This window comes from Ursus americanus, chromosome X (assembly GCF_024610735.1).
Source record: "Ursus americanus isolate L20-20 chromosome X, mUrsAme1.1.p, whole genome shotgun sequence".
Lineage (NCBI taxonomy): Eukaryota > Metazoa > Chordata > Mammalia > Carnivora > Ursidae > Ursus > Ursus americanus.
The window spans coordinates 35,686,745-35,701,165 of NC_142164.1; the positions used below are offsets into that span (position 1 = coordinate 35,686,745).

At 42.8% G+C, this 14,421-nt stretch overlaps 1 protein-coding gene across 1 annotated transcript in view; it reads left to right on the plus strand.

Moving 5' to 3' along the window:
- The first annotated feature begins 2,399 nt into the window (after positions 1-2,399).
- The window catches only part of TRPC5 (transient receptor potential cation channel subfamily C member 5), a 141,293-nt gene continuing 129,271 nt past the window's right edge, over positions 2,400-14,421 (plus strand). Inside the window, exon 1 of the mRNA XM_087860260.1 lies at positions 2,400-2,777. Within this exon, the coding sequence (XP_087716386.1) occupies positions 2,400-2,777 (378 nt within the window). The remainder of the gene's footprint in view (positions 2,778-14,421) is intronic.

The window sequence follows — 14,421 nt, forward strand, 5'->3', positions numbered from 1 at the left end:
GCAGGTGCTATAAAAACAGGACAGGTGGAGTCCCTGAACTTGAGCTTTAAAGCAAATTGGACAGAAGAAATGATTATCCAGTAAGACAAAGAAATATGTAACTACCAATTGTGATAAGCATTAAGAAGGAAAAGAATAGAGTGGAGAGAAGATATGAAGGAACTACGTTAGACAAGGTGGCTAGTGAGGGCTGCTGTGAGGAAGTGACATTTTGTTGAGGTGTGAGAGATGAAGAGAGCTGGAGAAGAGCATTCCAGGAGGTAATCAAAGGTCTTGAGGTGGCAAAAAAGCTTGGCATGTTGGGAGAATCAAAAGAAGTCCCACAAGGCTAAAGAATAGTGGATGAGGGTGAGAAGTTGGAGACGTAAACACAAGCCCAGACCTAGGAGACCTCAGAAAGGGATGTTGGTTTCATCACAAGAGCAGCAAGAAACTAATCAAGGAGGAGTGAAATGGAATCAGATGTGTGTTTCATGGGATAACTTGGGGGTGGTGTGGAAAACCATGTGGAGGGGAAGAGAATGGAGTCAGGATGACCAACTGTAAGGTTGTGGAATGGTTTGGGTGAGAGATGATGAAGACATGGACCTATTCTTTCATACCCTCTCAAAGTGACTAGCATAGTACGAGGCACACTGCATGCTTCCAGTGTGTTCACATTGATTAACTAAATAAATATAAATGAATCAAGTTGTTGAGTCTCTTCAGGAGATCACACTGTCTCTTCTTTCTCCTCCCTGTTTGTTTGTAATGGAGATGGGGAGGAAGGGAGGCAGTCTACAATTAGTATTATTAAAGCCATTTGCTGTTTAATGACAAATGCTTACTCTAAGTGCCACTTCCCTTTAGCCACTGCTGAGTTGCTTGAAAGTAGCACAGAAAAATATCAGTGCTTCTTGAGACAGCCAAACAGTACCCTGCTCTCCTGAGACTTGGATGCAGAGAGAAATTTGTCATTTGGGCCTGTTCAGGGCAAGAGGTGACACTCACCTTCAAATACCAACTTCCCAGAAGATCGTAAGCACATGAATTGCAAATGTCACTTGGTATAATATATGCTCTCCCTTTGCCAAAGCAGGGATGTCGTTACCTAGAAAAGTGAGGCAAATGTTTGTGGAAGCTTCATGTGTTCATCTTCTCTTCCATCCAGGAGATGAGACAAGTGGCCCTTTATCACATTTCCATTTCCTTTTGCGGGCAAAAACAGTTCGGTAATGAGACACTTAAATCAGTCCAGCCAAACTTAGCCTCCAGAGGGTCCTGGAGGTCCCAGGGATGGGAGGGAAAGGGGAGACAATCACCTTATGGATCTGAGCCTTATCTTCTCCCCTGGGGAGGATAACCATTCCTATCTCACAGGGCTAATACAAGGAGTCAGTAAGGATCACGCATGAATTTGATCTGTAAACTAACTATGAGGCAAGAACTCTATACTGTTATTCATTCTATACAATTGAAGGCAAAGACTGTCTTTTTCTTCTTGGTTTCCCAGAGAAAGTTAAACACATTGTAGGAATTCAATAATAGGTTTTACTTTAAAATCAATTCCATTAAAATCTGGTTTTAGATGTGGTGCATATAAAATAGACCATTCTCTTCTCAGAACTGAATCAAACAGATTATCAGATCCATCAGCTCCTTGGTTTCAAGTGGTAGAGGAAAAAATCATGAATAGGAAGAGGGGGTACTTGACTTTGGTCTATTGGAGCCAATAGCTGTTCCCCAGTGAGCAGCAGACAGAAGCAGGGTTTCAGTTAGCATGAAAACCAGATTTCAATCCAGAATCTACATCTGGGACAGCTGCAAATGTAACCCTGAAAATCAGCTCAGGCCCATGGGCCCAGGGCCTAAAGGAAACTGGCCAAAGGTAACTCCAACTTTGCATCATCAATCAGAAGTATTATCATGAGTATCTTCAGACAGCAGAAGGGAAAGAAGGAATTAATTTGTGCCATATCTTAGGAGGTTTACACTGTGCCAGTTGCTTTGATAATATATTATCTCATCTGACTTTCACAAGAGCTTTATGAGGAAGGAATTATTCTTTAGCGCAGGGCCTGGTACACAGTAAGCAGTAACTAAGTGATAACTGCTATTAATGCTATTAATATTGATAACCTTAATAATAATAAACCAAAGCACAGTGGGCTTGAATAACTTGTCCAAGGTCACAGAGTTGGTAAAGCTAGGATTTGAACCCAGGTCTTTCCACCCAAAAGCCTGGAATTTTTTTTGCTATACCCTTTTGCAGGAAGAGAAAGACGGTGGTGTGAAAACAGTTGATTTTCCAACCCTTTAGCCAAGCTGCCTCCATAAACTGGCTACTTGAGACCTCCAGGCACCTAAGACTCTCTTTTGTCTCCCTCTCTCTCACTCAGGTTGCTAAATTGCTATGAACCATGGCCCAACTGTACTACAAAAAAGTCAACTACTCACCATACAGAGATCGTATCCCCCTGCAAATTGTGAGGGCTGAGACTGAGCTCTCTGCAGAAGAGAAGGCTTTCCTCAATGCTGTGGAGAAGGGGGACTATGCCACCGTGAAGCAGGCCCTACAGGAGGCTGAGATCTACTACAATGTCAACATCAACTGCATGGATCCTCTGGGCCGGAGTGCCCTCCTCATTGCCATTGAGAATGAGAACTTGGAGATCATGGAGCTACTGCTGAACCACAGCGTGTATGTAGGCGATGCATTGCTCTACGCCATCCGCAAGGAGGTGGTGGGCGCTGTGGAGCTTCTGCTCAGCTACCGGCGGCCAAGTGGAGAGAAGCAGGTAAGAGAAATCCCTATGGGCTGGGGAAACAGCCTGGAAGAGTAAGTCCCCAGGATCAGAATCCTGGAAACTAGGGAAGGTTAGGTAGGCTGGAGTTAAGAATCCCTAACATTGCCCTCCTTAATACCCATCACCAGCCTATCCCATTCCCCGCCCCCCCCAAGCCCTCAGTTTGTATTAAGGAGGGCACGTATTGCATGGTGCGCTGGGTGTTATACGCAAGTAATGAATCATGGAACTTTACATCAAAAACTAGGGATGTACTGTATGGTGACTAACATAATATAATAAAAAATATTATTATAAAAAAAGTAAAAAAAATTAATCAAAAACAAAGAATCCCTAACATCGCAACCCTCTGCTCTCAGAAATAGCATCAGTCATCTTGGTTGGTATCCTAGAGCTACCTGCATGGTCCACACTGAGTTTTCCTCATTTGCCTTTTCCTTGTGAGCACTTGCCCATATACATTCAATACTTAGCAACCCAAGGGTGCCTGGGTGGCTCAGTTGGTTAAGTGTCTGCCTTCAGCTCAGATCATGATCCCAGGGTCCCTGCTCAGCAGGGACCCTGCTGCTTCTCTCTCTCTCTCTCTCTCTCCCTCTCTCCACTCATTTCCCCCCACCTTTCTCTCTCTCTCTTCTCTCTCTCTCTCAAATAAATAAATAAAATCTTAAAAAAAATACTTAGCAACCCGAAAATGTGTGTTCCATTTCCACAATATCCAAGCTCCTTCTACCCTCCCTACCCTCTGTTCTCTAGCTTTATTTTCTTCCTCTACTCAAAGGTTACATTTTAGAAAGAAGAGACCAAACACAGATGTGGGGTTTGTCCTCACCAGCCTCTCTCCTGGAGAATGATGAAAGGCCTTTAAATGTGAATGCCACGGTATACATGCAGACAGGTACAGGGGCTCACGTATTCTCCCAGTACCTGTGATGCAACTACATTCCACCCCTAAATGTTTAGGGTTTTGCCTCTGAGACTCTCCTACCCTCCAAGGCACTTAGGCTTAATACTCTGGAATCATCTTTGAGTCCTTCCTTTTCCTTGCCTCTGTGTCTAATCCCCAAGACCTATGGTTTCTTCCTCCCCAATCTCTCTTTCATACTTTCTTTCCTTCCACCACTCTGCCTGTACTCCTCATCATCCCTCTCCTAGATAAGTGATTCTCAAAGTGTGGTTCCTGGACCAGCAGCATTAGTTAGCATCACAAGGGGAACTTGTTGGAAATGCAAATTCTCAGGCCCCACCACAGATTGATGAAATCAAAAACTCTGAGGGTGAGGCCCAGCAAGCTATGCATTGACCAGCCCCTCCAGGAGACTCCTGATGCACACTCAGGTTTAAGAACCACTATCCTAGACTAACATGAAAATCTTCTAACTGGATTCCCTGCCTATAGAACCCTTTCTTTCTCACAAGCCATCCTGAGCAACGATGCTGGCTTATTCTCCCCAGTTCAGCACAACAATCCTGTCATTCCTGTCCATGCTTTCAGTGACTACAATGTCTCATTACAAGAGAAACCAACGCATGAAGTCTAGCACTCAATACCCTTCAGTAATGGTCTTTTCCAGTCCTGTCTCCTGCAGGATTCTCCTAAAGCCCTCAAGTCAGACAGGTCTCTTGACTCTCTATCTTTGGAGCATAGTAGGGACAAAGAAAATACAGAGCAAAAATAGTACAAATCAAACCCCAAATTGCAAATTGCTTAGGTAAGGAAAACACTTGACATCAAACATTATGGGATATGACCAAAGCTTGATTTAAGGGAATTAATAGCTTTACTACTTACCTGCCCAGTTAGACAAAAAGGAATGGAAGTAAGCTAAGTGATAACACATAGATTAAGCATTGGAATGGAGCCAGCAGAAAGAAAGAGAGTAGATTAAATTAAAAGATTACTTTCTGTGAGTAAAAGCCCTGAATGCCCCCATTCTCCATCAGCACTTAATATAGTGCAGCTGTATCCCCACACTAGGAAAGTGCCTGTAATAACACAGGCACTCAATAAATACTTATTTTATGAACAAATAGTATGCAGCCAGCACTGTGCTAAGCATCTTACACCACTGAGCTCATTTAATTCCCCCAGCAACTCTGTTAGGTAGACACTATAATGACTGCCCCCATTCTACCAATGAGAAAAATCAAGTCACAGTTGAATCAGTTGTCCAAGATCACAGTGTCAGAGCCAGGATTCGAACCCAGGCAACCAAACTCCTAAACCCACCCACTTAACCACTTGATTGTACTGCTTCCATAGCAATCTAAGTCTTGGGATATCCAGCATAGGAGTTCTGAGACTAGAGTTGATCAGTGAAGGATAGAGAGCTCTCTGGAAAGGACAGGCCAAAATTTGGATGAATACCGAAGTAGAGAATTGTGGACATGTTCCCTACTCAGTCTGTGTCACGATTCCCATCAAAACTGATTTGTTCTGTGCCCTGTTTTCCCACAGTCCTGCTAAGGGCCTGAGTGATTTACTGTGTTACTCTGAACTAAGACTTACCCAGATACCCTGCTCTATAATGACCTTGCCCATCTCTGAGATTATGTAGCCATTAGCTCTATCCTTCCATTGACACCAATCACAAGCTACTATGTATTATTAGCCAGCCTTACTTGCCTAAATGTCTAGTCTCTGTAACTAGATTGTTTCTTTTTCCTTTTTTAAAGATTTTATTTATTTGTCAGAGAGAAAGAGTGAGAGAGTGAGGGGGGAGCACAAGCAGGGGGAGGGGCAGAGGGAGAAGCAGGCTCCCCACTGAGCAGGAAACCTGATGTGGGACTCCATCTCAGGACCTTGAGATCATGACCTGAGCCAAGGGCACACGCTTAACCAACTGAGCCACCCAGGCATCCTAGATTGTTTCTTCAATGTCAGGCATAGCTTAATGCCCAACCATTTCCATGTTTTCCCCAATAGTACCCAACCCAGGGCCTAGTATATAATAGATGATATATAAATATTTGCTGATGAATAAGAAGGAGTTACATGTATCACTCAGAAAACTGTATGGCTAGCTGATTGAACAAGACATCGTGGACTTTCATATTCAATCCCATTTAGCTTCATAACTGTGGTGAAAGATAGGAGAGCACAGGGGAGTTTCCAAAGAGAAGGCTAGCAATACCAACCCTATCTTATTTTTGAAAGTAGGCTATGTCCTTATTTGATGGCCCCTATCTCCCCAGTCTTTCCCCTGTGCTCTGGCAAACTCTGAGGAAGAAAGTCACCAGGAGAACTTACTCTAAAGTACAATCTAAGGCATGACCTCCCCTGGAGAAAGACAGTGCTTAACTCAAAGGAATGAACCACTAATGGTGAAATGTCAGGCATATGGAAGAGGGGTGAAGCTGTTTGGGACAGGCTGTCTTTTCCCAAGATCCTTTCAAACACACTGCCAATACAAGACCTCCTTTGTCCATACTCCAAAATCACATCATATGTACAAACGCACAAAACCATCAGCCCCATCCCCAAGTCTTTTCTGAAAGCTTTCTCTTCCCACTCTCCTCTCTCCCCTAATCCCCACCACCAGCCTCTGCTAAATTTTATTTTCTCCCATTGCTCTGACAATCACTGTGATAAGTCATATGTCAGTAACTATAACAACAGGCTGTCACAGTGCTGGAGTTCTGCCTTTCTGGGAGATAGAAACAGGATTTGTTTACCTGGGAACAATCAGGGATGTGAGCAAACACAGGCCTCCTGAAGGAGCACGGGTCCAGCTGGGTAGGCTCACTCTCAGGAAGGAGCCCCTCCCACACACAGAATCCAAACACCTGGCCTTTTTCCTGGGCCCTCCCTCATCTCGCCAAGGGACTGGGCACAGCTGACCTCCATCAGTCTTAGGTAGCTAAGTGAGTGCCCTTTTTGGCTTTACTGGGCAGAGTTTGGTCTCAGGCTAGCAGCAAAAACCCGTCTGCTCAGCCCATCGTGCTCTTCTCTGTCTTCTAGCCTATCAAAAGTGCTCTCAGATAAAGATCAGAGGCCAGGCATAAATGGCTGACACTGGCTTCGAGGATCAACACTCACATGGAAACCTGCGTTTTTCGTAGGGACCAAAACCCAAAGTAAAAATGGCGATGCTTTATCAGAATTTTCTGCACCAAACAAATATAAGACTCTGTGTGTGTGTTGTTAGTCTTTTTCTTCTTGTGTGTGTGTTCTGCTGAGGTGTTCTTGCTGCTCCGGAAATCTGTCTCTCTTGGCAGCATCCACTCCCTGACCACCGCAGCCTATTTCCTCAGTGGCAGATTTTGTGATTCCTCGGGGTAAACATTCTTAAATAATTATCAGAATTCAAAAGTTTTGTACTACAGAAGGTTTAGCACCAGCCAATTTCTTATATATCAAGCCTTCTCCCTTTGGCCCACTGACTCTGGGACCCACTAGAGGAGCATCAGCAGCCAGAGGAGCCAAACCAGCTACAATCCAGAGCAGAGTCTTGCAGCTGTGCCTGATCAAAACCCGCTCAAAGATTAATCATGGCACGTATGGAGAACCTGTCAAAATATGGACGCCTGAGCCCCTACAGAACCAGAATCTCGGGGTTTGAGCCTGGAACCCACATTTTAATAAGCCCCCTCTCACCCATTTCTAGGTAAGAGGTCTATGACTCTCTCTGTATTTGTTTCCTAGGACTGCCATAACAAATTCCCACAAAGTGGGAGGCTTAAAATAAAAGAAATGCATTCTCTCATAGTTCAGGAGGTCAGAAGTCTGAAATGAAGGTACCAGCAGGGCTGGTTCCTTTTGGAGGCCCTAGGAGAGAATCTGTTCCATTCCTTGGCTTGTAGCTGCATCAATCTCTGCCTCCATCATCACACAGAGTTCTCCTCTAGGTCTTTTCCCTGTGTCTCTGGGTCCTGATCTCCCTCTCCTTTCTCTTACAAGACACCAGCCATTGATTTTGGGCCCACCCTAATGCAGGATGACCTCATTTTAACTTGACATCTGCAAAGACCCTTTTTCTAAATAAGGTCACATTCACAGGTACTGGGGGTTAAGACTAGACAATGTCTTTTGAGGGGACACCTTTCAACCCACTATATTCTCTATGAGAAATACTAGTCAGGCAAGTAGTTTTCAAACATTTTCAGAAGCAGAGCCTTTCATTAAATGAAATCCTGTCCAGACATAAAACAGACAAACAGACCCACGCAGAGCTGGCCTAGTTTATGTGCAGATCAGGGCCTGAAGCCCCACTTGTTCACACACACACACACACACACACACACACACACACACACTCCTATACCTCCCTGGCCCCTGAAGAGCACACATAGCTGGAAAACCACTCATCTCAAAGACAGAATGACAGACTCAAATTCAGAGTTTGAGGTGCTAACTAGCTTGTAGCTAACAGGGTGACCTTGGGCAAGGTACAAGATCTTTTACACATGTCTAGTTACAGAATCACCCTACGGCTTTGTTTCCTTATATATAAAATGAAGCTAACGATACCAGTCCCTACCTAATCTAGGGGCTTGTTGTTAGGAAGAAAGAAGATAAAGATACGTTAAAGTCTTTTGAAAAAAAAATGTAAACGCTAAACAGAGGTCAATGACTGTTATTCTTGGCTTCATTCCATCAATTTGACTTGGCCTGTCATATTGTGTGAAGAGACCAGCTGGCAAGTGGCACTCATCACAAGGAACCACTAGTACAATGAGTGAGAGAGAAGCTGGTGAGCAAGCTGGCCCAGTTCACAGATTACCTCCTTCCACCTGGCCTTGATGACAACGGTCTCCCTTCTCCTGTTAGGCAAGCTGTATAACCTCAAAGTCATCCTTCCTCATTCACTGGCGTCTTTAAGGATTTAAGCAACAAGGAGGTAGAGTTACTGACCTCTGTATCAACAGCCCACCCAAAGAATTTTCTTTCTTGGTCACTTGCGTCAGTACAGGCAGGTGGAAAGAGGCTAAGCCAACCTTCTCCCCAAGGCCCACCCCTCTGGGCTCTGGCATAATTACTCATTTGTCTGTGGCAGATGGCTCCAAATTAAAATTTGTCTTGCAGATGAGCTAGTGAGATTAAGTTTCAACAACACTGATAAGTGTTTGTGTTAAGATTATAGAAAATCAGCAACAAAACATTCCATTTACACCCTTCTATCTGACTCGTGGTCTCATGGAGAGATTGTACAGGGTGGAGGGGAACACTGAGGGCCTGAGCAAAGGTGACTGGAGCCCAGAGAGGAGAACTAAGGAGTCTAACCTCTAAGTATCAAACACTCAACATGAGAGCAGAAAGTAAAGGGGAGAATGGCAAAAGTCACCCTGCTACTCATAGACAACCTGAAGTCATAGAAAGAACGTAGGCTTTGCAGTCAGCCACTTATTAGTTGTGTTTCCTTGGACATATCACTTAATCTTTCCAAACATCAGTTTCCTCATCTATAAATGGGAACAATGGAGTCTACTTCATAGAGGTAAAGTGAGAATCAAATGGAATATTGCATGTATATTACTTACAACAGTGCCTGACACATAGCCAATACTTGGAAGGGGTAACTAGTACTACTCCTACTCCTACTAGTTAGAAGCTATGCTGATATCACCTGCTGGCTAATCTCATGTATCCATTTTTTCAAAAACGTGGTAAGTGCCCACTCGCACATAGTAGCTGAGAGTTCAGACTGAGCGACCTTGACAAAGTTGTTTACCATGATTGAGCATCAGTTTCCTTATCTGTATAATGGGGATAATGATACTGCCTATGTCACAGATTGCTGCAAGATTTAAATACGAATTCTTTTTGAACATTTGGCATAATTTGAGGTACCTAGCATTCAATATATGAGACTTATATTCTTAGCATTAATACAAGATAGTATTAATATTATGAACTCTTTGTTACCTAAATTGCCCAATCTAACAGAAGGTATTTAGTCTTTGTCATGATCTGAGGAACAGCTTTAATTCTCTGTTTTTCATTCCAAAATCAAAGTTCTAGACCAAAAAAATGGGTTGTGCCAATCAACTCGAGATAATAAATTAGCCACTTCTTGGGAGGAGGAGGTCAGAATGATTGAATCACATCATAGCAGCCAAACTGATACACTGAGTTACTTCCTCTCGGGTATCTGTGCTGACTTCCAGTGGACAAGGCCTACTGCACTCCCAGAGCACAATTGTAGAGAGTTTAGAGATTATTTGGCCTGAAGTAACATTTCCAAGGTCACTCAGCTGAGTCCGAACTGGCAAAAATGCTTCCAGTCTCCCAAGCCACTCTTTCCACAACTCCACTCTGCCTCGGAGTGACCATCAGAAGTGGTAACGATCACAACGAACCTGAAAATAAGCAAAGCAGCTCCAAGCAGTGTCTCTCTGGAACAACTCACTGATGACAGAGTTTCAGCAAATGATTAATTCTCTTCAGTTCTATTCAATTGTCTAAGTATTTTTGACTGCTAATTATATACCTCACAATAAAATTGAAAGATACAGTGAGTGCCCTCAAGAAATGTATAGTATTGTATGGAGAGCAAACATACACATGCTGTCCCTCCAGTCGCCGCCCCTCTTAGTGAGCATGGCCTTCTGTGTTCCAAGGGACACAAAAGATTTAAGGCAGTGATATTCACCTCTTGGAAAAAAAACCCACAATTACTTAAACTTGGTTTCAAGAAAACTGCATAATACCTCATGAAGAAGAAACCATGAAGTAATATAAAAAAACAACCACTAAATAAAAACACATGTGAGTTTGTAGCCATGCTCTCCTCCTCCCTCCCTTCAGGGCTACCACCAACTCAAGGTTTCCTTTCTAGAGCTTCGTGCTCATGGTTGTGTACAGCCCTAACATACACATGTCCAGCTAGGAAGTTTCCTATTCTCCTCTGTCCCAGGGCAGGTGTATCTCATCTGCCTGTGATATCATCCCCTCCTCCTTCACCTCACATGTTTGATTGTCTAAAAGGCAGCCATTTTCTGTCTCCCTTTCACCCTAGACTCCTCATTGTTATTGGTTTTTCCAGCTCATAGCTCTTGTTACAAATTCAGTTCAAGTGTGAAATATCAGTGCAAAATCCAGATCTCTCCTTCCATCTCCCTTCCCAACTGTCCTATCCCAGTACACCAAACACAACCCTGTTCCTTTCCATATGCCAACAAAAACCATGGGACAGAAATAGAACAGTGCAAACAAAGGTATACTACATCATCCAAAATGTGTGATGTGGACAATATAGGAAGACACTCTGGACACAAGTAGACACAGAGGTTTTAAGGGGGAACATTTTTAAAAATAGGCTTTGAACTGGAAAGGAAGAAAGAAGAGGATAACACACTGGTCAGAGGGAAGCGAATGAGCAACGTTGAAGGGAGTGGGCATGATGGCGGCCTATTCACGGTGGCTGCTGGAGTAAAGGGTTAGTGATGAAAGCAATGCTTGGAACTCCCTTACCCTCACAAGGTTAGCCTCATGATGGAAGGCCCTACATACCTAACCCAGAGTCAGGTTTCTGTGCTCATCTATCTACCGTCCCTCTTGTTTTCTCTGATCATAGCTGGAGTAAAGGGGAATTAGTCTACAGTCACTGGTTGAGCTACTCCTTAGTTGAGACCTTGGTGAACAGTCACCATCATCCCAGCTGGTTGTTACTGGTCCTCTGACTGGAAGTTGGGGCAGAGAAGCCTGAAGTGGGTTGAAAGAAAGAAGCTGGACCCACTGATAACCCAGGGGGACTGGTTGAACAGCACCACCCCTCAGCCAGTATTTGTGAAGAGCTGGTCATATTGATATTGATCTTTGACTTTTTCCCCTTTCATCTATCTACTTCCCCAAATGACATTCTCTCCCTCCTCTCTTCCAACCCCTCCCCATACACACAGTTACAATGTTGGTGTCCCACTTCAATCTCATTGGTTGCCAACTTTCTTGACTTCCATGATATCATGCCTATCTAGTGCGTCCTCCCTCTCTGACCACTGCCTTTTAGTCTCTTCTTCAGAGTCCTTATCTTTCTTCCCCTTCAATACTGGTGCTACCTGGAGCTCTATCTCTTCTCCTTTTGTAGCTCAATATCTATCATGAGAGCCATAATTTCTGTTCCAAATTTCAGCTAGATATACCCACCTAGATGTACCCCAGACCTTTACAGTTCACTATGTCTAATAATAAAAAATAGTAAACACTAATTTGCACTTACTATGTGCAAGGCACCATTCTAAGTACATAATACACATTAACTTGTTTGATACTCACAACCATCCTATGATGAAGGATAATACTCATTCTTACAAATGGAGGCATTAAGGCACAAAAAGGTTAAATAACTTTCCCAAGATTATACAGCTGGTAGGTAGACTAACTGGGATTTAAACCTAGACAGTCTACTGCAGGGCCTGTGTTTTTGCCTGTGCTAGCCTCCATGACCTCCTTTGCCTGCGCTTTGCCCTCCATGACCTCCTCCTCATCCAGTGTATCCTCTTCCAGGTGACAGCATCCTCATCCCTCCAGTTATCCTTCCAGTATTCTAGATTTGAAATCTTGCAGTGGTCTTCATTTTCACCCTCTTCCTTGAGCCACCCACACCAAGCTGGTTACCAAGTCCCTTTAAATAACTTAACTGAGGTGAGGAGGCAAACATATAAACAATTAGTCAAAATATAAGCACTGTTAGAGATAAGAAAATACTGTATTTGTGGGAGCATAGGTATCTGATCGTGTCACTCAAATGGTCAGTGTTGCTTCTTATTTCCTATAGAATAAAGTTCAAAATACAGGTGCAGGGTTAATAGTTTGAGGAAAGAGGGCTGGCAATTCATGTTGATTTGTCACTGATAAATCCAGCCCTAAGCTTAGAGGGTTAGTGAGTCCAAAGGACAAGATAGTATAAGGGAAGTGGTTTCTTCTACCAGGAGAAACTCTCCAGAGTCAGGACAACTACCTTAGTGAGGAGCATCCTGGATTCAGGGACCTGCTGGTAAACATACACTTAATCTGGTAGCTATTCTCTACTGTAAAAAGTATGTCAGGGGCGCCTGGGTGGCTCAGTCATTAAGCGTCTGCCTTTGTTCTGGGATCAAGCCCCGCATCAGGCTCCTCCGCTGGGAGCCTCCTTCTTCCTCTCCCACTCCCCCTGCTTGTGTTCCCTCTTTCACTGTCTGTCTCTTTCTCTGTCAAATAAATAAATAAAATCTTTAAAAAAATAAATAAAAAGTATGTCAGCCCTCTGAAGTCTTCCATAGAGGGAAGGTAATCAGCATATGATTACCAAGATCTTGAATGAGGGAGTTTCCTATTTCACAATGCTATCAGTGGATTGTTACTACCTGTCCATTAGTTTAAAAAAAAAAAAAAAAAGGACTGTGAGCCAGATAATACAAAGGCACTGAAAGAACTTTCCAAAGAAATACAAATCAGAGAAGGGAGAGGAGCACCATCCCAGTTGCAAATCTCCTGCATGTCTACCCCCTTTACCTCCTCCTCCAGAAAAGGGGGATGATGACCCATAGCAAACACTTCTGAATTTGGAGAGTGGAATTTGTAAATCTCCCTCTGCTCTTCAAGGACAACCTGGAGTGATTTGATGTTTGTGGCCACCATCAGCTCCATTATTCGTATGAGAATTGTGGATAGAACTTTTGAGCTAAAAATGACCTCTAGAAATCCTCCAATCCATCCCCTTGTTGTCAAATAACCAGGTAATAATTTCCCCACCTTCTGATGGGCCCACACAGGGAAGGCTTCAATCCTTACTGAGATAGCCAGAATTTAGAACAGTTTGGGCTTTGTCTACCCAACCAGAATGAAGATATGTCATATTTACTCAAGGCATTTTCTCCCTTTCCCCACTCCATTATTTCTTAACTTTCAAACTGAGGTTATTTAAGTATGAGGGACCCAGCTCGCCACCACCCTTCTCCACAACCATGTTTATTTTGGAGTTTTTGTTATAAAAATAATACATATTATTACTCTCAAAATCCACTCTCTAGAAATCATCATTATGAACAATATAGGTGTGTCCTCCTTGGTATTTTCTATGCATATTTAAACAGAAACATATACGTAAAAACACGTACACAGACTTCTTTTCACAAATGTTCTGCAACTTCTTTCTTTTTCCTTAACAATACATTGTGGACATCTTTCCAATAAATAAAGATATTTATCTTTACCATAATCTTTTTAATGACAACATTATATCATACAAATGTGCCATATGTATTTAACCAGTCCTTTATTTATGAACATTTAAATTGTTTCAAGGATATTTAGGTTGTTGGATTTTGCTTTTCTAAACAATGCTGTGATGAATATCCATGTGTTTGTGTGTGTAAGTGTGTGTCTTTGAACACTTGCGTGATTATATCTATAAGGTAAATTCTTAGTAATGAGATTATGGAATCACAGGGTATGTGCCTTATTTAATTGCCAAATTCCTCTCCTACCAACAGTGTGTGAGAATGCCTGTTTCTCACATACTTGGAATGATAGGTTGCAAAAAAGTCAATGATTTTGAGAAATCTTTGTCAATCCAACAGTTAAATATGCTATCTCATTATTGGTTTACATTTGAATTTTTATTGTAAGTGGGATTTCATATCCTTTCATATTGTAAGCAATGTGTTTTATTCTTCTGTGAATCAACAGTTCATTTTTTAACCCATTTTCCTACTAGCG